Genomic DNA, 21,764 nt, shown 5'->3' on the forward strand with positions numbered 1-21,764 from the left:
TCTGCATTGTTAGCTAGAAAATCACATCATCAATCCTAATATGATTTCTAATTAACAAGCGAGTTCACTCAATATTTTTTGATTTTCACTTATTTAAATGAAAGCTAACCTATATGTAATGACGTGCAAAAATGACATGCGATTAATGCAGCCTAACATGCAAACTATATGTCATGCGATGACGTGACCTAATTAATGACGGACAAATGATTTATTTTTGGTATTTTTTCAATGAAATTCGGAAATAAAAAAAATGCCTAAATTAACATGCAATCTATTCTAAAAAAAAGAAGATAATTTAATCTATCCTAAAGTGGCTTCTTTTTGGTATTTTTATGAAAATTCGAAATCAAGAATTACCCTAAAATGAACCGTCGAGATCGAGGATAATATGTAAATTAAACTAGGAAATAAATTACTCTAATTCCTAATTTAAATTAAAAAGTTATCCTATCGACTTATTCAAAGAAAGTTATTCTAAACCTATCCTAAACATGCATCATTATCTTCTAACAAAATCAATTCAAATACTAACTAGTCTTTTTTGGAATTTTCTTTTTAAAAGAAATAAATCAAATAGATAGATAATCACCACGATCCAAACCAGTCCACGCAATCCGCAAGATTCTTCTTATCAAATTTGAATTAGGAAAAGAAATCAAATTAAATATATCATAGGGTTATAGATACAGACGGAAAATTGATTATTCGAATTTGAAAGCGAATAAAATCTATTATCGTATACCAAGTGATTATGGATAAGATAACGATTTTCCGTATCACCGCGTATCGTATGTAGGGATAAGGTCGGATAGTCGTCGGATACGTTGCAGAATTAGAAAAAATTCCTCGCTGAAGATGGACAGTGATCGCAGAACTTCTCGGGAAGCGTCGCTGGTCATCTGGAATCACGGTGGTGAAGAGTTGAATCGCCGGATTGAAGTTAGTATTAATCAATGCGAAGCGGAGAAACCAACGACACGGCAGACGCTGGACCTCCTAGTCGAGCAGCTGGAAGCCACCAGGAACTGGGTCAGGAACCTGAGAGCTGGAGAAAGGCCGCCGCTGATTTGTGCTCACGGAAAACGCCAAAAAATCTGTGCAGAATGTCCCAGTGGTGAACACGAGTGGGTGCTCAATGGTCTCCTCTCTTTTTGACTAATAAGCGTCTGGCCGCTTCCTTTCCTCTCGCTACTGTGGCCGTGTATTGAATTGTGTGGCCTCTCACTCTCTCAAATCCTCACGCGTGTCTCTCGTGCTTCTCAAGAAGTTGCGTTCGAAAATTGTTATGAGAGTCCCTAAAATCCTGACCTAATGATGTATATATAACACTAATCTAGGTCAATTAGATGGGCTCTCTAGTCCTAATGGGCTTAGGCTTGGGTTTAGATTTTAATTTAATTTAAATGGGCTGAATTAATTAAGGATAATGTGGGTACGAATTAAGTCAATTAAAACAACCGAGGCCGTTTGACTTTGTAAGTCCGGCCTTCCCATTCCAAGCGGCGGTGAGTCCCATTCGATGAAATTTAAGCTCGTTCGTCCTGCTTAGGTCCAGATGCAAAATGCAATTAATTTAAAATGAATTTAAACTATATGTTATGCAACCTAAATATTTTTGTTTAGGGTTAAAATTTAATCGCTAATTTTCTATACAAAATTACGATTTAAATGGTCTCAAATTTAGGTGTCAACATTATGGGCCCAGCGGGCCGGCGTCGGGGCATAAGGCACGAGGCTACGGGGGTTTAGAAGCCCGGCTCGATGGACTAGGCATGGGCGTGGGGGCAGAAACCTAGCCTGAGCCTCTATGGACCCATGTCCAACCTCGATGGACTTATGCCCAAGTGTCGGAGACCTGGTCCTGGCCTCGATGGACCTAGGCCTGACCTTGTTGATGGACCTAACCCGGGCGTTGGAGACTTGGGAACTAGCATTAGGGTTCCCATGATCAAACGTAGAGTTTCGGATCCAAGCGCCAGTACTTAGACATATTTTGAAAAATAATTTTCGACTTTTTTCAAAAGGAAATATTTTTTCGAATTTTAGAAAATGTTTTCCTTTTCCAAAAAAAATATTTCGCTTACCATTTTTTTTAAGTTAAATCTGGATGCCGAAAAATATTTTTTGGAAAAATATTTTCCACAAAACGAATGGAGCCTTGATAAATCTTTAGGAGAGAGAGACCATTGATGTTTTAATGACTGCTAGTCGCCATAAAAGATGACAAGAGAGAGAGAGAGAAATGTCGGCGAGGCTATCCTAGTTAAGTCACTATCCCAAATTGCGCAATTGTCTCACACAAAACAGATCTCACTTAAGTGCGGCGACCTAAGTGTGATTCGTATTACCGGGGGTCACATGACCTCGATGATGAGTTCTTTAGAGTTGTGTGACTCCAAAGTTGACAGGCCTTTTATGTAGCGTCACTTGATATTAACGCGATTTTGATCATGCCACCTTGATGTCAATCACATCTACTTTAGATAGATCTCGATCGGGGGTCACATGACCCCGATGATGATTTCTTTAGAGTCGTGCGACTCCAAAGTTGACATGCCTTTTACGTAGTGTCACTCGGCATCAACACGATTTTGATAGTGTCGCCTCGACGTCGGTCACATCGACTTCCGCTAGATCTCGATCTAGCGCGTACATTGCTGAGGTTTTCACGTGAATCACAACCAGGCCCGAAGTGGATTTCTGCTTCACTCAAATATGAGATCGACCCCAAACTCCTTTATTGAGGGATAGGAAAGAAAAAAAACGAAAGAAAGAGAAAATGGTAGAATAGAAAGAACCTCGGGCATAGAGCTCGATAGGACGAGAGCGCACCTAACCGTGCACGAGACCGCACCTCAGCAGATCCCCTCGGTTGGGTGAAGCGACTTTGACCAAACAAAGAAACAAAGCAGGAGATCGCCGTGTCCGCATCCCGACATCATCGTCCTCCTCCGTCCCCACCCGTCCCTCTCCCCGCAAACCTTGTCCTGATCCTAAACCCACCTTCCTCCCTAAATTCTCAAGAAATAAGAAAGCCCCAGTTTATTTATTTCGGCAGAGGGCTCACCTGAAACTGTCAGGTAACGAACGACCGGTTTGGTTGTTAGCTACTCAAACACGGGCTGTAAGAAAAATTCAACCTTTGCCCCACCCTCCCTTGTAAGCAACAAGATCGTGCAGTAGTTTAGTGCAATGGTCGAATTCTTTTTTTTTGGGCAGTTAATTTGGCGACCCAATTCCCACCAAGAAGAAACAAAGGAGACGGAGCTCATGCTGACACACACCAGCACGTCCTCCTCCTCTGTCCCTTTCTCTCTCTCTCTCTCTCTATAACGTAACATCAGCAGTTCGGGGTCGCTTCTTTTGTTCTTTTTCCCCGTCTCTTTCTCCCTTCTCCTTTTCTTTGCATAGATCTTGCCGCGGGCAATGTTGGTGGCATCAGCGTCGCCGGCCGTCGGATCGCCGTTCCTCCGCCGGTCCCCCGGGAGCGGCCACGGCAGCGGCGGGGGGGCCCGGTTTGGGATGACCGCCGCCCGATCCGCCACCGTGTCCGTGGCGCCCATCTTGAAGAAGCTGCAGAGGGATTGCGCCACCCCTCTGCCGGTCCTGCGCCACGTGGCGGGCGCCATGGCCGCCGATATGCGCGCGGGGCTCGCCGCCGACGGCGGGAGCGATCTCAAGATGATACTCAGTTACGTTGACAGCTTGCCCAGCGGGTATGTATGTATGGGTGTGTGGTTTCTATGTATGTATGAGTGTATGTTTGAAGAGTTTGACTTGTGGGTCTCTTCTTGTGTTGTAGCTGTCTCTCTGTGGTGTTTAAGGTGTCGTTTCTGGGTCTGTGACGGGTCGCTTATGTAGAGTCAGCCTGGAGTTTTGAGTGGGGAAGTCACGGGGGTTCGTTCTGTTCCTGTGTTTGAAGATCTCTTCGTGTGTAAATGTTCTTTCACTTGTTTTTCTCCTGCTGAGAGTACCATGAACAGGGTGGCAGTTTCTAGTGCTCTTTAGAAAAATGTTGAGCTTTTAATTTTGGCTACTCTTAAATTTTAGTGTTTTTCATCTAATATACATTATATTTTTGATTCCTTTTCTGGGTTTTAGATGGTTTCAATTATGCATCATTGGCTATAATAAGCAATTTGTCTGCTGTGTACTCTATTTATGCCCTGATGAAAAAAAATGCACTATGAAGGAATGAGAAGGGGTTGTTTTATGCTCTGGATCTTGGAGGGACGAACTTCCGAGTGTTGAGAGTTCAGTTAGGTGGGAAGGAAGACCGTGTACTTGCCACTGAATTCGACCAAGTGACCATCCCTCGGGAGCTCATGTTTGGCACCTCGGAGGTTTGCTTTACAAATCTGTGCCGGAGGAGATAATTTTGGTTGTGGATATGCTCCCCCCCGTTTTTAATCCTCAGCAGTCACTGCTTCGCAGGAACTCTTCGACTTCATTGCTTCCGGTCTCGCGAAGTTCGCAGACAAGGAGGGTGGAAGATTTCACTTGCCGCCTGGGAGAAAGAGGGAGATAGGGTTCACATTTTCATTCCCTGTGCAGCAGCTTTCAATAGACTCCGGCATACTAATCAAATGGACGAAGGGGTTTGCAGTCTCGGGCACGGTTTGTCTAATGCTCATAAATTTTCAGTTCTTAGCCATTTACCATTTGCAGTTTCAGGGGCTTTTATTAACATTATATATACAAGAAATGAAGTGAATTTTATGATCCTATTGTGGAAGTCATTTTGAGTTTAAATTTTAGCCCCTCGAATGACATTCTCCTGTCTCGAGATTAATTTGCCAATATGGCAGTGTCTCAACAATATCTGATGCAGAAAGTACAGCTGGCAACTTAACTGAAAATGTGCATGTCAGCAAATGCTGCTATACAAGAGTGATAGAAACATGTTGATGTTGCCCTCCAAATCATAATGTGCATGGAGGAAGTTTGGATTAAGTGCTCGTGAATAGGGAAAAACTGAGAATATATATTTGAGGTCCATTTCATTAAAATCTTCAATATAACCGCAAACTTCAGAGGAGGGAGGAAGCAATGTACTTAGTATACACAGTAAACAAGCTTCATTGACCGTAGCTTCGTTGCATGAGTCAAGCAGCCACACTTTAATGAGACCTATGGTTATCATGGCTCTCCCAATCAGGCATTTCGTATTATATCAATAAGTCAAAAATTGCAAAGCTGAAAAAGTACCTACAATTGCCCATCAGGTGCAGCATAAATTGTTGAGTGCGTTTGTTCTACATATTTTCAGCCATTTCCCCTGATCTTTACGCATCACTTGTTGCTTATTTGTTGCCATTTTGATTTGGACAATCTGACCTTCTCTAGGCTGGGAAAGATGTGGTCGCGTGCTTGAATGAAGCGATGGAGAGACGAGGGTTAGATATGCGGGTCTCTGCCCTGGTATGTGATTTCTCTCTCTCCTTCTCACGTCATCTCTCAAATTGTGTTTAATTAGAGAACGGTTGCCAACAACTGAAGAATATCAGGTGAATGATACGGTTGCGACATTAGCTGGAGCCAGGTATTGGGACAATGATGTTATGGTTGCTGTCATTTTGGGTACCGGTACCAATGCTTGCTATGTGGAAAGGACGGATGCTATTCCCAAGCTAGACGGCCATGTTTCTACTTCTGGGCGAACGGTATGAACGACACTCCTTTACTCTGTACACAAGTAACGGGTTAATGATGCTTAGTGTCCCCTTTGATAATTATATTTGTGATTTAGATTATCAACACTGAATGGGGGGCATTCTCAAATGGCCTTCCTTTGACCGAGTTCGATAGAGAAATGGATGCAGCGAGTATTAACCCCGGTGAGCAGGTAAGAGATTTCATAGTCGATTGTATTTTCACATTTAGCAATTTGTTAATGTGTGGAATGTAAGCACCTGGATTCCAATCTCATGACAGATTTATGAGAAGACGATATCTGGGATGTATCTCGGTGAAATTGTGAGGCGAGCTCTGGTGAAGATGGCTGAAGAAGGTGCTCTGTTTGGAAAATCTATACCGGATAAACTATTGACTCCTTTTCTTCTTAGGTAAGTTCACATGTTCATTGTGTAAAAGTGACGAGCTAAATGGTGCTATCAGCATTTACAAATATTCCTCGAGTCATAACAAGAAAATTATGTTCCTATGCCCTGTCGGTACTTTGCTTACAAGATGAACAGTTTTAAATTCCATTGCCGTGATTGCTCATCATTCTTAACGGGACCATGATTACAAAATCATAATTGCAAACAGATAATTGGTACATCATTATTATCTATAAACTTATGCTGATGTCCCACTGCACCATATTGAGAAAAGTTGCAACTTAGAATTGTATATAGCTGAGAACCTTTTGTCCTCGGAGAATTGTTCATGCAAACTCTGTTACATGGAGTGAACTTCACGAGACTCTTTGCTGCAGTGGATTAATTGATGCACCATTACTGAAGTGTGTTCCAAACTTCTCAGGACACCGGATCTATGCGCAATGCAGAAAGACGAGTCCGATGATCTGCAGAAAGTGGGGTCGGTCCTATATGATGTAGCCGGAGTAGGTCCCTCTTATCCTTCCTCACTTTAATTTACTTGGTAGACGTATGGATTTCCGATGTAGAACCCATGGTATTGTGCGCGTGATTGACTCAGTTTGGTTACCGGCGCTTTGTTCTTTTGTACCATGAACTGCGGGCTTGGGAGACGTATGACTAACTGAGCTTTGGTAACTTCTGTCCATAAGTCGTGATTACAATAAATACAGCTCTATTTTCCTTTCTGAAACTTAGTGATTTGTCTTTGCTACGTTATATGTACTTCACAAAGTTGATGCTTCATATAGTCTTAAAATTGCTTGCTTGCAATCTGGAAATCAGGTGGAGTCCAACCTCGGTGGGAGGAAAGTCGTCGTGGAAGTCTGCGACACCATCGCCAAGCGAGGCGGCCGGTTAGCTGGCGCAGGAATTGTGGGTATCCTGCAGAAGATGGAAGAGGACTCGAAGGGCCTCATATTCGGAAAGAGGACGGTTGTGGCCATGGACGGAGGGTTGTACGAGAACTATTCCCAATACAGAGGATACATGCACTGTGCCGTCACAGAACTTCTGGGGACCGAGCTATCGAGAAACGTGGTGATAGAACATTCAAAGGACGGGTCGGGTATCGGAGCTGCTCTCTTGGCTGCTGCAAACTCAAATTACGAGCACGACTTCTAGAGTTGGACGCCCGATGGCTTCGACATGTCATTGCAGCATTTGTTCATTCATAGTTGATTGAAATTTGGTACAGGGATTTTTTTGTAGGTGGAATGCCTGGATGAAGATTGAAGAATAATAACAATGGATCGAACGAGAGAAACTGAACTTAGAAAGAGACTCTGTTTCAGCAGAGAATTGTGTACTATAATGCAGAGGCAAGAAAGCTGCTTTGGAGATTCAATAAGACAAGAGTTTGCCAATTTATTAAGGCTCGTATTGTTTTCGGAAAAATTGAATGATATAATAAATATTTTTCAAAAAAAAAAGTCTTGTATCGTTTGAAATAGTTAGATGATTAAAAATATATTAATTGATATCTAAATTTTTTTCGTGAACAATAAAAATATTTTTGCTTCATTTATTTTTGTAAGCGTCGCAATCGATCATTTTTAGAATGATGTTGTCAAACACATTCATTTTTTGCAAAATAAATGCATCCTAAATGTCACTCATGTTTTACAAAAAATATCTCTCGATATAATTTTTGGTAAAAATGGGTACTGACAAACTGTGTAACGATTTAATTTAGATTCAAAATTCGTAAGGAAAAACCCTTTTGTAATTAGAAAAAAAAAGTGCATCGATAAGGAATTTCACGAGAAAGGCGGTACGGTAAAAAATACACATTTGACAAAAAAGGTCGTTTTATGGAACTAATTTAAGCCGTCGAATATGGATTTAGTTAAAATTGGTAAAAACGATCATCGCGACTTTTACAATTTGGACCGTATACCGAATTCGAAATCGGTAATTTTTCCATTATATAACAGAGGAAATCAAACTTTTTCTTTGGCCCCCCTCCCCCCCAAAAAAAAATAAAAAATCAAAAGCTATAATTCATGCAACCCAAAAAAAAAAGAAGCAAAAAAGGAAAACAAAATTAAAAGGTAATCAATCTGCCATCGACGACAATCAAAGCTGCGCCAGGGCCCCCCCGCCCTCTTGCAACAAAATCCCGTCCCCCACGGGCTTCGCTGTCGTCGGGGCAAGTTTTCAACGTTCAAAATCAAGCTCCCCCGGTCCAAATCATCGAGGAAAATCCCTAGCTGCTGAAGAAGCTCCTCCTGCTGCTGCTTTCCGCTCCCGAATCTCTTCCTCCTCCTCCTCCTCCTTCCGACGACGACCCTCGTCAGAAAATGGTGAATTCACTCTGCTGATCTTCTTGGGAAGTTTTCAAATGGCGCTCGTTTCATTTGGTTTTGGTGGCCCCGATCGCGTTCGTTCCCTGATTGGCCTTTTTTTTTTCCAGATCCGATTCATACTGCTGCAGAACCGGCAGGGCAAGACTCGCCTCGCCAAGTACTACGTCCCCCTCGAGGACTCCGAGAAGCACAAGGTCGAGTACGAGGTAGCCGCCGTTACCCCCCCTTTTCTTCCCCCTCCTCCTCCCCCCGCGATCGATATGCTCGTTCCTCGTTTCTGGGGCCGAATTGGGTTTGGTTTTTGCTGACTAAATCTTGTCCTCTCTTTTTGCGTGGGGGTTTTGCTGGGTTTCCAGGTTCATCGGTTGGTGGTCAATAGGGATCCCAAGTTCACCAATTTCGTCGAGGTCAGAATCTTCCATCTTTTTCCCCTGCGGTTGCTTTCTTTTGCCTTCGCCGATCCTTGAATATTGTCGGCTCTTTCGTGCGAATGCGCCCGTGAGCACGCGTTGTATGGGTCATTTCCCCCATTGATTGTTGCAGTCGCGGCGATTGACTGGCGAAGAGAATTTAGGAGTTTAAGGAGGATCATAGGGAAGTAGAAAAGAAACAGAGCAAGACCCAAGAGAAAGATGAGCACTGAACTTCTAGTGACTCGGGGTTTTGTCCGCTCGTCAGTGAATTTACTTGTGCACCTGAAACCATCATAGTCAATATGGGGTCCTTATAGAATGAGCACGCGCTGATTGGTTTATGAAAATGCAACGGAAGTGATCCATCGCGTGAAAGAGTGGTTCGCAAGAAAGAATGCTTCTTCGCTCAGCCACTCTAGTTCTAATCATCCCTGCTTGTTTATTCTTTCTTAAGTCATCAGAAATATAATTTATTTCCCTGGCTGCATCTCTTCTATGTGTGAGTTTCTTCATGGCATTGTTGAATCAATAGCAAATCCAGATGGGACTGGCTCACTTTGCACTATCCTCGGAGAGGTTCGCGATACATGTTTCTGTGCAGTAAGCTTTAGGAAATACCTCTATTCTCTTTTAGGATGTATGAGGAGGAATTCGTTCACCATTTGATAGCCAAATATCCAAACACTATTGTACAGTGAACGACGTTTCTGATTCCATTGTCTTGATTTTAAAGTGTCACTTCAAGTGTCTTTTCGGGTGCTCAAAAGTTCCACGTTTGCTGGCTGCACATGAAGGTCTAATTGAGATTTTCAATTGCAGTTTCGGACACACAAGGTTATTTACAGGCGATATGCTGGACTGTTTTTCTCGCTCTGTGTTGACATAACGGATAATGAGCTTGCATACTTGGAGTGCATTCACTTATTTGTAGAGATTTTGGATCACTTCTTCAGCAATGTCTGTGAACTAGACTTGGTATTCAATTTTCATAAGGTTTGTCCATAACCATCAGCTCTACTTATGTCTGAACCTGCTTCTTTATCACATCTTGCAATTGTATGCTACATTTTTATATGAAATTAGTTGTCAGATCTTGTCTGGCTGTCTATTTCTATCGATGCTGCTGTCTGAATATGTGAGTAGAGCTGGACACTAGAAATATGCTCTCCCATATAGGTTTTACGTACATCTTTCTTCTAAGATTGTTGGTAGACTGGGTTTCTGGATTTTCTGGAAAACCTCCATTGGATGAGCTATTTTTTCTTTGTTTTCTTTAGTTTTAAATGGTCCTCTCATGTTTGACTTTACACCGAAAGTCTCATTTGTTGTTGCATCCACTCACTGTCTTAATGCTGCATTGGTTGTTTAAATTGACTACTTTTTCTTGTTTCATTTGGGTGTAAGCCATGAAATGGTATTTGCTATGTATTTCGAGCTACTTTAGGGAGCGGGCTGACAGAATCAGTGCTTGTTGCTTTCTTGTTAGTTTGAATGGGTTCTAGACTCTAGAATATATCTTGAAGCTCGAGAAGCTTCATTCCATTGAGGGTAAAATCTATCCCATTGTGTTGTGCTCAACCAAATTTTCTCTGTTCCTCTGTCTCAGTTGAGGATTTGTGCTTTGCTTTTACCAGAAGTTTCTATTCATTTGGGACAGTGAAGGCTGAGCAAGTCCAGCTGTTGTCTCTCTCTGTTTTTGGCAAAGTTCAAGTTATTGCTCTGAGAATGGGTAGCTATGAAAAGATGGTGGGTTTGAGCATAATGGTTTTAGGTTTTAGCTTGAAAGAAGCACACATAAGGTCTCAAAAGCACAAGTTGATCAGAAATGGAAGTTCAACAGATAGTTTAGAAGTCTCTTATTCCCAATTATAAGTGAAATGGTCGGTAGTCTGCCAAACTTCCTGGATATCGCAACAGACTAAGCAAAGCTAAGGAATCATGATGCTGCTCATCTTCTCTATCTTTTGTGTAGTATCAACTTGTGGTTCATGATACTAAGGAATCACGATACTACTCATCTTGTGCATCATTGTGTTTGTATATATAGTTCAACTATCCAAACAGTGTTATTTGTCATCATTCTTGATACTCCTCTTTGATGTTGCCTCCATTTTGTTGGGGACACCAGTATGTTTATCATGGTTATAGAAAATCAACTCATCTTTTCCCTCCTTGTGAAGGTTTATCTGATACTTGATGAATTCATCCTTGCCGGCGAAATCCAAGAAACAAGCAAGAGGGTAAACATCTTACATAGATTTTTTTTTTAACAGCTAGTTGTCGGATTGATTTCCTGCTTCAGTGTGTAGCAAGATATGTTCCTTTTTTGAGATTTCTCCAATCAGCTCTCTTTTTCAATTGTTTTTCTCTTTTCTTTTTGGTTTTCGGGGGAGGAAGGGAATGGTTGCAGTTAAGGGTTCTAGGAGTTGAACGTTGGATGACTCCAACACTACCTTAAGAGACAGAAATACAAAAGAGAAGGCAAACTGTCAACCCATAACAAAAAAGGCAGGAAAAAAAAAGAATCTCTTCCGGGTCCTTGCAGCTGTGGAAAAGGTCACACATGCACATGCATACACTATGGACCTAGAGATCACGCAGGGAAATAGAATCACGGACCCTGAACAAGGTCCATTTAGCTTTTTATACAAAGCATGTGCATTTCCATTCAGTTCCTGCAATTATAAGTAACGGTCACTGAAGCAATTGTTCTTTGAGTCGCAGGCAATTATAGAGAGATTGGGGGAACTTGAGAAGCTAGAGTGATGCTCCTTTTACACTAAAGAAATCTTCAAGTGGGATATTCGATATTCTGCCTCCCTACCCCCCTTATGGTTGAACTGCAGTTCGGTGTAGCTTTTTTTTTTAGAGATGTTCTCTTGTATTGTGATGGTTTTGTCCACATTGCTTGTGGAGATGTGCTACTGAAAATTTACTCCGCATACCATTCATGATTGTTTCGGTTATTGTGCTTTGTGGAAGTCTATCCTTGTCATTCGATGAATTATCCGTGTTCAATTCCAAACTTTACGGGATAGAGGCCCACCTTTTATATGTAATTCACCTTTTATCCTCGCAAGTGCAAGACTGTGATCATGGTTAACATTTGCTTGTTCGATATACTTGAATCGCTGTTAATTTCCGTGGCATGCCGTGCAGTAGAGCAGCTTGCCAAAGTGCCTTCTGCTTTAGGTACTATATGATCTGACAGGCTTGACGAGGATAGATGCTTTTTCGAATGAAATCGGTCATGCATCCTTTGAAATGTCGAAACGTGATTAAATCAGTTTGAGAGGAAGTAAAATCATATAAGTTCTGTAGATATTATATTCTCCTGAGGAAAGAACTCAATACACTTTTTTTTTTTTTTTTTTTGGTCGAAAGAAAGAACTCAATACACTTAAAAGTCTAAAATTCCTGCTTCTCATTATTCCTATTATCAGTTTTTTTCGCACGGTTGACAGGCCTTTGGAAAAGCTTAAGGACATTTATGGCGGCCTCCGCGGGTGGTCATGTTGGCATAGCAAGGGCAGACTTCATAGTGGCCATATGTTCCGGGAGGCACGCACCACAACGAGCACAACATGTCCCGCAAGCTCTTTCACAAAAATGCTGCCGTGACGCTAGGGAACAACGAACAGAGCACGCCTGATTGCAATCTGCAATTCGCATCGTTTCATTCCATATAAGAGCAATTAGTTTACCTGTAGTGAATGATACCGATCGCATCGATAGATGGACAAGAAGATGTTGCCTATAAGTTCGTGATACGGTATTGGAACTGATGCATCGCTCGTATCCGATTCAGTCACCTGAGAAAATTTAAAAACCTGAGTCTGAATTAGAGAAGGATAAAATACCCAAGTAAGAACTGTAGGTCCTGCAACATTTGACCGACCCAAAAAAGAAACCCGGATTAAGTTTTCATTTTGGGGGCAAAAGAACATGACTCTTATCGAGAGGTCGGCCTGAGTATGGTGCATCGTAACGATGGCAGAAAATAGCAGGAGCGTTATGCAGGATCCAAAGATCTTCATAGCTCGAAACCTACGTGATAAAGATGCTTAGGCACACACACCCTGACTGTTGTGTTTTGGAATTCACAGAAGTCTGAAGGAGTTTGTATTGGATGTAAGAAGAGAGATGAGCCAAGTCTAAGTGTCACAGCTGAATGAATTTCTCGCGTTAGCTGTTCAACCTGACACCCTCATATTTATATTGATCAAGAGACAAATCAGGATGCATCCATTCTTGTAATGTAATATAAGAGCAGTATGGTTTAGAGCGATTGCAGCACCTCCTGTATACGGACAATTATTTATTTCTCATAAAGAGAAGACGTGCTGTTTCCAATTTTGAAAATTGGAAGTGGGTCTCTCATTTACCATACATCATTAGCAGTAGAAGATATTGCAACACCATAATTAGAAGGAACTCCTAGAAGCACGATTTATGTTATGATAAATCGACGGGTAGGGAACAAACCAATCACGGAGAGACGCCTCACATATTTTGTGGATGGCTTGACGTTAAAGCTTGGCTAGTTTGTTAAGTTTGAATCGAATGGAATTTGACACTAAAGCTTCGGTCGGGACGTAGGAGAAATATTCAATGAACCTATTACTCATGTTAACTGAAGTTTACGGCCATACCATGTTTATCGTGTAGAAAAAATGATAAGAAAGTTCTGAATATTCGTGTACAGTCGAGACCAAAAGCGAACGGCACGCACGAGAAAGAATTGATGATGGGGGGCATCATGCATATCGTTCACAACAGTTCTTACTGACTCCATTGGAAAGTGAAATAGAGAAAGGAAATTTTTACTCTTCTGATCACACAACATGCTCATAGGGAAGTCAACAATAACTTAACGTAATGACTAAGGTAAAATTTTGTGTTTTATTAGCAACGGCACAACCTTCACTGGGAAAATATACATACACATACACACACACACCGCACTGGGACCAAAACGACTTGCAGCTTCTAAGGGCACTTGCGCTTGTTGCGGCGGGTGGTGAGGCTGGCGTAGCAAGGTCACGAGTCGAGGTTGCCCGAGGTGCCCGGCGGGACGCAGCTGCACCGGGCACAGCACGTGCCGCACGCCCTCTGACACAGCCTTGGCCTCGACGATAGTTTGCACCTCGCGGTGCACGCTCCACCGCAAGCTGCAAGATTTTTCAAGTTCATCACATTAGATTTCAGGAACGACATCGTCAGTTCAAATCCGCTTTCCAGCTTACAAACATTGTTGCGATGGACAAGCAAAAGATGATAACATGCGTACGTCGGAATGATCGGCGAATGATAGATAGATGGGATAAAACCTCGCTTCGACCGTCTGATCATATAATGATAGTGAAGTAAATAACACTACAAGATCAGCAAGCGAGACTCGTGAGAGTTTCTTACGTACCCATCCTTTTGAGAAGCGTTTTCTCCTCTACATCTCTTTTTGCCTGCTGTATTCCCACGACGAAATCAAAGAACAATCAATTCCATTTGGTCAGTCTATAAAAAGCAAGATACGAAGAACTTCATCAAAGAAAACAATCTATGTGGCAGTGGACTGAAAACGAGCAGGGGTTTGCTGTATTACCGAGTCCTGAACATCAGCTGCAGCGACTTGGAGGAGAAAAAGGGAGGCAACAACGAGCAAGGAAGCAATCAAAAGCTTGGAGTTGGCCATGAACGAAAGGTGGCTCGAAGTGGAGATGATGATATTTTTCACTGTTTCACATATAATATGGTATTGGTGCAAGGAATAAGAGAAAGGGTTGGTCGTATTTATAAGGGTGAGATTGAGATTGAGATTGAGAGAGGAAAGAAAGCAAAAGGTGGTGGGTGCACAGCAAAGGCTGGATGGGGTATGACATGCATTTTGATAATGAAAAATAAAAATAAAATAAGGGTGACAAGCATGCTCATAATACAGGTCCCAAAAGGATTAAAAGAAAATAAAAAGGTGTGTAAAACCAAAGAAAAAAGGGAAGAATAGGAGGGAGTGATCAGGAATATTTGGTAGTGGAAAGGGCTAAAGAATCATCTGGAAGTTGTACTTACCATATCATTGTGCGAATAATGCAAAAGAATATACAAAAAAAGTTTTCACGAGTTGGCTAATGAAATGATTCGATAAATTCTGATATGATGCTTGAATATGGTCCACTTAGAATTAACTTATTTTTAAATTAGTTTTATTCACCAATTTTTATTGCTATCTAATAATTCTTCTCCAGCACACATTAACTTTTACGTTATCACTACAAAAAAAGGTAGGTTTTAGTGACGAATTTTGCCACGAAAAATTTGGAAAAATTCGTCGCTAAACGAATTTGCTACGAAAAAATTTAGGTCGCCAATTCGGCGTCGCAAAATTTGCTAGCGACGAAAAATTTCAATTTTCGTCGCTAAATTGCGACAAAAAAACTATATTCGTGGCAAATTTGTCGCTAATTAATTGTGGCAAAATTCGTCGCTAATTAGCCACGAACTATATTCGTGGCAAAATTCATCGCTAATTATTCGTGGCAAAATTCGTCGCTAATTTTTTAATAATTTTTTATTTTTTTTGAATTTTATTTTTATATTTTTCTTTTTCTTTTTTTTTCCTATATTCTTTGCCGGTCGCCGGATCGACAACCGGCTGAGGCTGGCGAGTTCGACCTCGCCAGCCATGGGCAAGGCTGGCCCTCACCAGCACTGTCGAGGCCGCTTGACCTCACCCAGATCTGGGGGAGGCCGAGCGGCCTCGCCATGCCAGCATTGCTCGACCTCGCCGTCATGTGGCGACGGCGAGGTCGAGCGGCGGCCATGGCGAGGTCGCTTGGCCTCCCCCGGATCTGGGCGAGGTCGAGCGGCCTCGCCATGGCCGCAGCTCGACCTCGCCGTCGCCCAAATGCCGTGGCGAAGAGCAGAGGCACGTAAGAGAGAAAGAAGAGAGAGAAAGTGTTGTGGCTCGCCCTCGCAATCTCCCACTGATCCATCATCCATCGAGGTACGCAACATTGGTAGCTTGACTCCAACCCTAGAATCTTGCTCGGTTCGTTCCCCTTCGGTGCCAGGCGCAGTCGTGTTCTTCGTGGTGAGCTCGGGTTTTTGTTCAGGATCTCGCAGGGGCGTCGGGTTTGAATCGCCGTTTGTTGTTCCCTCGTGCTCGGGTTTTCGTTTGTGATGGTTCTGCGCGTTGTGCTGTTTTTGATGTGTTGAGGCAATGGGGGGTGTTTTTTCATTTCTGAGTTTTGCGAAATGATGCGTGTGGCCTTTCCCCGGCTCTTGATTTCATGGGAATTTGAGTAATTTTTTTTTCGTCGCAAATTAGCGACGGATTCAGTTTTCGTCGCAAATTCCGTCGCTAATTTGCGCCGAATTTTTTTTCGTCGCAAATTCCATCGCAAATTAGCGACGAATTTTTTTTTTCGTCTCAAATTAGCGATGAATTTAATTTTCGTCGCAAATTCCATCGCAAATTAATGACGAATAATTTTTCATCACAAATTAGCGACGAAAAATTTTTCATTGCTAATTTTCCGTGGCTAAATCCTTGTTTTTTTGTAGTGTATCTTCATAATTTTTCTATTTTTGATTCTTTGTTTATCTTCATTAAGTTTTGATACATCATTTTATTCTAGTCCTCAGTATCCTAGAGACTCTCTCTCTTAAGCTCTGTTTGTCTCGCAGAAAATGAATGATTTTGAAAACATATTTTAAAAAATGATCGTCCGTATCGCTTATAAAAATGAATGAGCGAAAAGTATTTTTATGGTTCACGAAAATATTTAAACATAAATTGTAATTGATAATAAAAACATTTTTCATCGAATAATAATTTCAAGCGATATAAGCAATCATTTTTAAGAAAATATTTTTCAAATCATTCATTTTCAGCGAACAAACGCGACCTTAGTTATCGCTGCTCACAATTGTCCATGTTTTCTTGTTTTTTTAAATTTTGCTTAGCACTCAATGATATCGATTTCATCTAGTCCATCACCACAGTTAAGGACGCGCCATCACCACGGGGCCATTGGTTTGAACACAGATAAACTTTTAAACTAGTTATTAGTAATCCCACAAAATTTTACATACTATATCCTCGATATGTACAATAACTACTCTTTACAATCAATGTTATCATGAAACTTGTTAACTAATTTGAACAAACTTCCCAAGTTTCTCACAGGTCATGTTTTCCTCCATCTCTAGTTGGAGCAAGTTTTCTCCAATCACGCCTTTTATTGGTGGGTTACGACATCACACTTTTAATTTCATAACTAAAGTTTGCATGTAGATGGTGTCATTAACTCATAATCCATCATTCCCTTCAAATCAAGGACAGAGAAAAATATAGCATTTCTCCAAATCGTCTCGGATCAGTATATTCCACAATGATGTGTTAAAGTAGAAAAATAGGCAAGAGGAACAACTCAAAATTTGCTCCTCTTGCTCTCCAAAGCATAGTGATTATAAGGTTAATTGCCAGATATCTATTGTCTCTTCATCCATTGCCTTCCCTTTACACTTGTCAAAGGCTTCATCTTTTACTTTTCCTGTCATAACCTTGCTCGACCAAAACGCAAGATTCTCAAGGGACCCCTACGTTGTTGATAGGCACTTAAACAAACAATTGGTCCCAAACCATGAGTGGCATGAGAAAACCATTAGTCGCTGGGAGATGAATTATTTGCACATAATCGAATAAAGTATTGCTGCCTAATCAAGTAGACCTCCAATATGTCAACATAAGTCGGTGTTGAAGGTCTTGATAAGGATGAACCCGTTTATTCGATTTAATTTGACCCCACTTATACTATATTGTTTAATCATAGTGCATGGCAAATATATAAATAGGTGCGGTGTACTAGCTTAAAGTATCAATCAAACTTCTGGGGTTTTAAGAATTTGCAGAAAAGCAGCTTTTTATATCTCCTGAAAAAATTAGATGAAGATTTTAAAATCCAATTATGTTTAATATTTTCCTTCTTATCTCTGCTGCTTGTCTACTACTATAGTTAAAAAGAGAATTGAAAGGGATTCTTGTTATCAATTTTGCTGGTGAAATTTCACGCAAATTCCCTTTAAAGAACATTCAATTCTTGAAGAAATTCAACTGTTCTTGAAGAAATTCAACTGACGTCTATTATATAAACTGAATATAAACGATTATTGTAATTAGGTCATTTCTATTCTAACCACCAACACTTCCTTTTCTTTGCAGCATGCGTGTATTCTCCAAGTTTTTGTTTGAAAAACCTCTCGTTATAAAGCAAATTCAAAAGTAGCGTTGTTAAGTTTAAATCGATCTAAGGTAATTTTGACAAACAGGCGATTTGGAAAATAAATACAGCACTATTGTCTAATTCAATCTTGATCACAAAGTGGTTAAACTTCTAAAAAAGTAAAATCTTTCAAAGATGGACGGGCATGAATACGTGAGAAAGGTACGCCAGCTCTTGAGAGCAAAAGCGATACATAAACTGCTTCTTTGATCTAAATAGCCATAAGATTATATTTAAAAAACTATTTTCAAAATAAACTATACAATTGAAAAGTGTACATGAAGATATGCTTTATCCATATTTTAAAATTTAAATTGACTAAGAGATTGAAATTTAGGTACGACGAATAAAGAAGCTAACGGTTATTGGTTGAACATGGCCACGTGATAATATTATGGCGCGGAGCAATCACAAAAGGTAAAGTAAAGTGTGACGCTACCAGTTTTTAATCTCAAGTATGAAAATCCAGCATTAACTCTCTCTCTCTCCCTCTCTGTAGAAGGATAGAATAAGTCGGAAGAAATATACAAAATCATATCCCAATCTAATAATCATCAAGATAACAAACCTTCAACACTTGCAAATTTTTAAATGTTTATCCAAGCAACTTTTATATTTTCTGACATACATATGTTTAATTCATTTCTGTTATCCTTTCATCCGCCATTCATCTATATATATATATATATATATATATATATATATATGTTACGCATATGGATTTGGTGAGACTGCAACTCGCAAGTCAAACTGGCTGATGACACCACCGTCATGCATTGCTTGCATGATCTTGTCGTTTGCATGAGAATCATAAACAAATTTTTTTTGGGGAATTGGCTTACAAGTTCAGTTGTTATATGGTCACATTCCTTCTAGGAATGTGAAATTTCTAGAAGGAAATTTCACGGCCTACATTCCTTCTAGGATCGATCGAATTCATAACCACCACACAAGCAAAGGTTTATGACAGCTGAATAAGAGTTGCAGAACAGCTGTTATATGGTCAACCACTGCCATAAAAAAGGACTTCAAAGAATCGCCACCTAGGGTATGAACAATCTGGAACCGAGTTCATGCAAAATCATTTAATAAGTGGTGGTCCAACTAGGGTTAAAAGAGAGATGCTAGGCCTAATTATTGGTGGATTGACCGGTGGATTAACTAAGATTATCCACTAACAATTTCGTCATCTTTTTAAGAAACTTAACCGATTTCTTGATTCTTAGCTGAGTAATTTGGGCAAAAAGACACCAGAAGTGCCACAACTTATGTACGGCGATCACTTTGGTGCCATAACTTTTTTTTGGATCACTTTGGTGCCAAGTCGGAGGAAAATAGATCACTTTAGTGACTCCGGCTAAAAAGCTGACCTGGCATTTATATTAAAAAAAATGATCTAACTTGTACACGTGGAAATTATGTGGCTTTTTTTTTCGAATTTTTTAATTTTTAGAAAAAAAATAATAATTAAAAAAAAAAAAAGTTGCAGCAGCAGTGAGGGAGGCCTCGCCGTTGCTGCCGCCAACCCACCACCGTTGGGAAGGGTCGGCGGTGGTGGGCGCGGTGGTCGGCGAGGACCGGATCCGGCGAGGCGAGACCTTGCCGTCGCGACCCAGTGACGGCGAGGTCCGGCCTTGCCTTTGCTGGGCGAGGCGAGACCTCGCCGTCGCCCGGGTCGCGATGGCAAGGTCTCGCCTCGCCTAGGAAGGCGAGGCCGACCTCGCCGTCGCGACCCAGCGACAACGAGGTTCGCCTCGCCTTTGCCGGGCGAGGCGAGACCTCACCGTCACCTGGGTCGCGACGGCGAGGTCTTGCCTCGCCGGATCCGACCCTCGCTCGACAACGAGGTTCGCCTCGCCTTCGCTGGGCGAGGCGAGATCTCACCGTCGCCTGGGTCGCGACGGCGAGGTCTCGCCTCGCCGGATCCGACCCTCGCTGGGCGAGGCGAGGGTCGCTGGGCCCAGACCAGGGGCCGGTGACCCTCGCCGACCACTGCGCCCACCACCGCCGGCCCTTCCTGGCAGTGGTGGGTTGGCGGCAGCAGCGGCGAGGCCTCCCTCGCCGCTACTGCGACCTTTTTTTTTTAAAAATATAATATAAATTTGTTTTAAAAAAAGTACACGTCAGCGGGCTAAATGGCATCGTTTTTGGTTTTTAATGCTGACTGGACTTCTCCGGCGAGTCGTGTCAGCGCCACATCGGATTTCCGGCGAGCCACGTCAGCATTGGCACTAAAATTATCGTTTTTTTAAAAAAGTTGGCATCAAAGTGATCCGAAAAAAAAATTATGGCACCAAAGTGATCGCCGTATACAAGTTGTAGCACTTCTACTGTCCTTTTGCCGAGTAATTTGTGTTTAGAATTTTTAAGTATCCGACTAGTCCACCTTGGATAAATAATTGGTTATCTAACGGTTAACCCATCTCATATGGGTTGAATTATGATGATTTGAACTCGTGAATTAGTAAGAAGCTGTACAGCAATTGAACATGGTCAGAGAGAGAGAGAGAAGTACGCGGGAAGCATAAAACTTTTTATTGTTGTTTCTTTATACATAGACTTTGATATAATATTAGGGTTTACAAATGAAACATTCTCATTATTTTACTGTAGATCACACTGATCAATTATATTCTTTATTCTCGGCAACATATATCCATCAAGATGATACGAAATCCACGGAGATGCTTAACTAAATTAAGGGCACTTGAGTCTGCCTCCATGAGTAGTCATGGTGGCGTAGCAATGGCACACGTCCCGGTTACCGGCGGTCCCCGGTGGCACACAATTGCAACGGGCACAGCAGGTCCCGCATGCCCTCTTGCACATCTTCTGCCTCGATGCCAACCGGCACCTGGCGGCGCAAGCCACTCCACAATCTGAAAAAGAAGAACTCATGGTTGATACATGGACTAATGATACAGAAGAAAATACCATACTGAATATAAAGAAATATGTTGTATATATGCCATTGGTCAATAATTTGACAATTTCAACTCTTGGGAAAGTAATTTATCGAATACGATATCAGAGCTCTAGTTTATTCTTGATTCTCAAACATCATATCTAATCAATCTACATAGTAGCTATGCAAAACCATCACATCTAAAAGCATTTCAATTGAGATTTCACCTATCTTTTTGGCGGCAGAAGTTGCCACCGAATCCGCGCTCACCTCTTGCTACACAACATATGCATGTCGAGATTAACTGGAGGTATAAGAGACTAAAAGAACATCAACATGCACACGCGTTGAGAGAGTGAGAGAGAAGAGATTTTAATTACCGTAGCATCAGCTGCTTCAACCAGCAGATGGAGAACGAGGAGGGAAAGGAGCAAACAAGCCAAAACCTTGGACAGAGACATGACTGCTTCAATGATTGTGATTAATGGAGGGTGTCGCGGATGTTTTCTTGTCTCTTGTGGAATGGTGCAACACGTTGAGAGCAAAGGAGTCTCTTATATAGGGAGTCCTAAATCCAATTTTATGCGAGGATTGTAATTCTTGGTGGGTTTCATGCGAGGACGGGGACATTTGGCGCATAGGCAACGAAGCAAGAGAACGAACACTTTGCGATGCATAAGACGCGTGCAGGTACATATGGTGGAGAGAAAAAGATAAAAGAGAAGTGCTCTGGAATCATCCGGAGGTGCCAA

General features: G+C 41.6%; 4 protein-coding genes across 4 annotated transcripts; 2 read left to right on the plus strand and 2 right to left on the minus strand.

Annotated features, from left to right (window-relative positions):
* The first annotated feature begins 2,966 nt into the window (after positions 1–2,966).
* Positions 2,967–7,336, plus strand: LOC115670023 (hexokinase-2, chloroplastic). The gene is made up of 9 exons (XM_030591214.2): positions 2,967–3,719; positions 4,196–4,346; positions 4,438–4,620; positions 5,350–5,424; positions 5,511–5,666; positions 5,753–5,848; positions 5,938–6,068; positions 6,490–6,571; positions 6,891–7,336. The coding sequence occupies exons 1-9, from the start codon at positions 3,430–3,432 to the stop codon at positions 7,227–7,229; spliced, it is 1,503 nt and encodes a 500-aa protein (XP_030447074.1). The 5' UTR covers positions 2,967–3,429; the 3' UTR covers positions 7,230–7,336.
* A 1,112-nt stretch (positions 7,337–8,448) lies between these two features.
* LOC115670094 (AP-2 complex subunit sigma) lies at positions 8,449–11,885 on the plus strand. The gene is made up of 5 exons (XM_030591296.2): positions 8,449–8,619; positions 8,770–8,820; positions 9,646–9,819; positions 11,007–11,066; positions 11,551–11,885. The coding sequence occupies exons 1-5, from the start codon at positions 8,449–8,451 to the stop codon at positions 11,590–11,592; spliced, it is 498 nt and encodes a 165-aa protein (XP_030447156.2). The 3' UTR covers positions 11,593–11,885.
* Positions 11,886–13,695: 1,810 nt separating this feature from the next.
* On the minus strand, positions 13,696–14,597 carry LOC115670057 (gibberellin-regulated protein 1-like). Its single transcript, XM_030591253.2, has 3 exons — positions 14,429–14,597; positions 14,246–14,291; positions 13,696–13,997 (listed from the first exon to the last, which is right to left on the minus strand). Exons 1-3 carry the CDS (start codon positions 14,516–14,518, stop codon positions 13,867–13,869), a joined length of 267 nt encoding a protein of 88 aa, XP_030447113.2. The 5' UTR covers positions 14,519–14,597; the 3' UTR covers positions 13,696–13,866.
* Positions 14,598–20,727: 6,130 nt separating this feature from the next.
* LOC130140819 (gibberellin-regulated protein 1-like) lies at positions 20,728–21,764 on the minus strand. The gene is made up of 3 exons (XM_056321324.1): positions 21,393–21,764; positions 21,240–21,288; positions 20,728–20,986 (listed from the first exon to the last, which is right to left on the minus strand). Exons 1-3 carry the CDS (start codon positions 21,471–21,473, stop codon positions 20,805–20,807), a joined length of 312 nt encoding a protein of 103 aa, XP_056177299.1. The 5' UTR covers positions 21,474–21,764; the 3' UTR covers positions 20,728–20,804.

The sequence above is a fragment of the Syzygium oleosum genome, unplaced genomic scaffold, assembly GCF_021117445.2.
Source record: "Syzygium oleosum isolate NSW1041296 unplaced genomic scaffold, Sole_v2.1 Sole_v2.22, whole genome shotgun sequence".
Lineage (NCBI taxonomy): Eukaryota > Viridiplantae > Streptophyta > Magnoliopsida > Myrtales > Myrtaceae > Syzygium > Syzygium oleosum.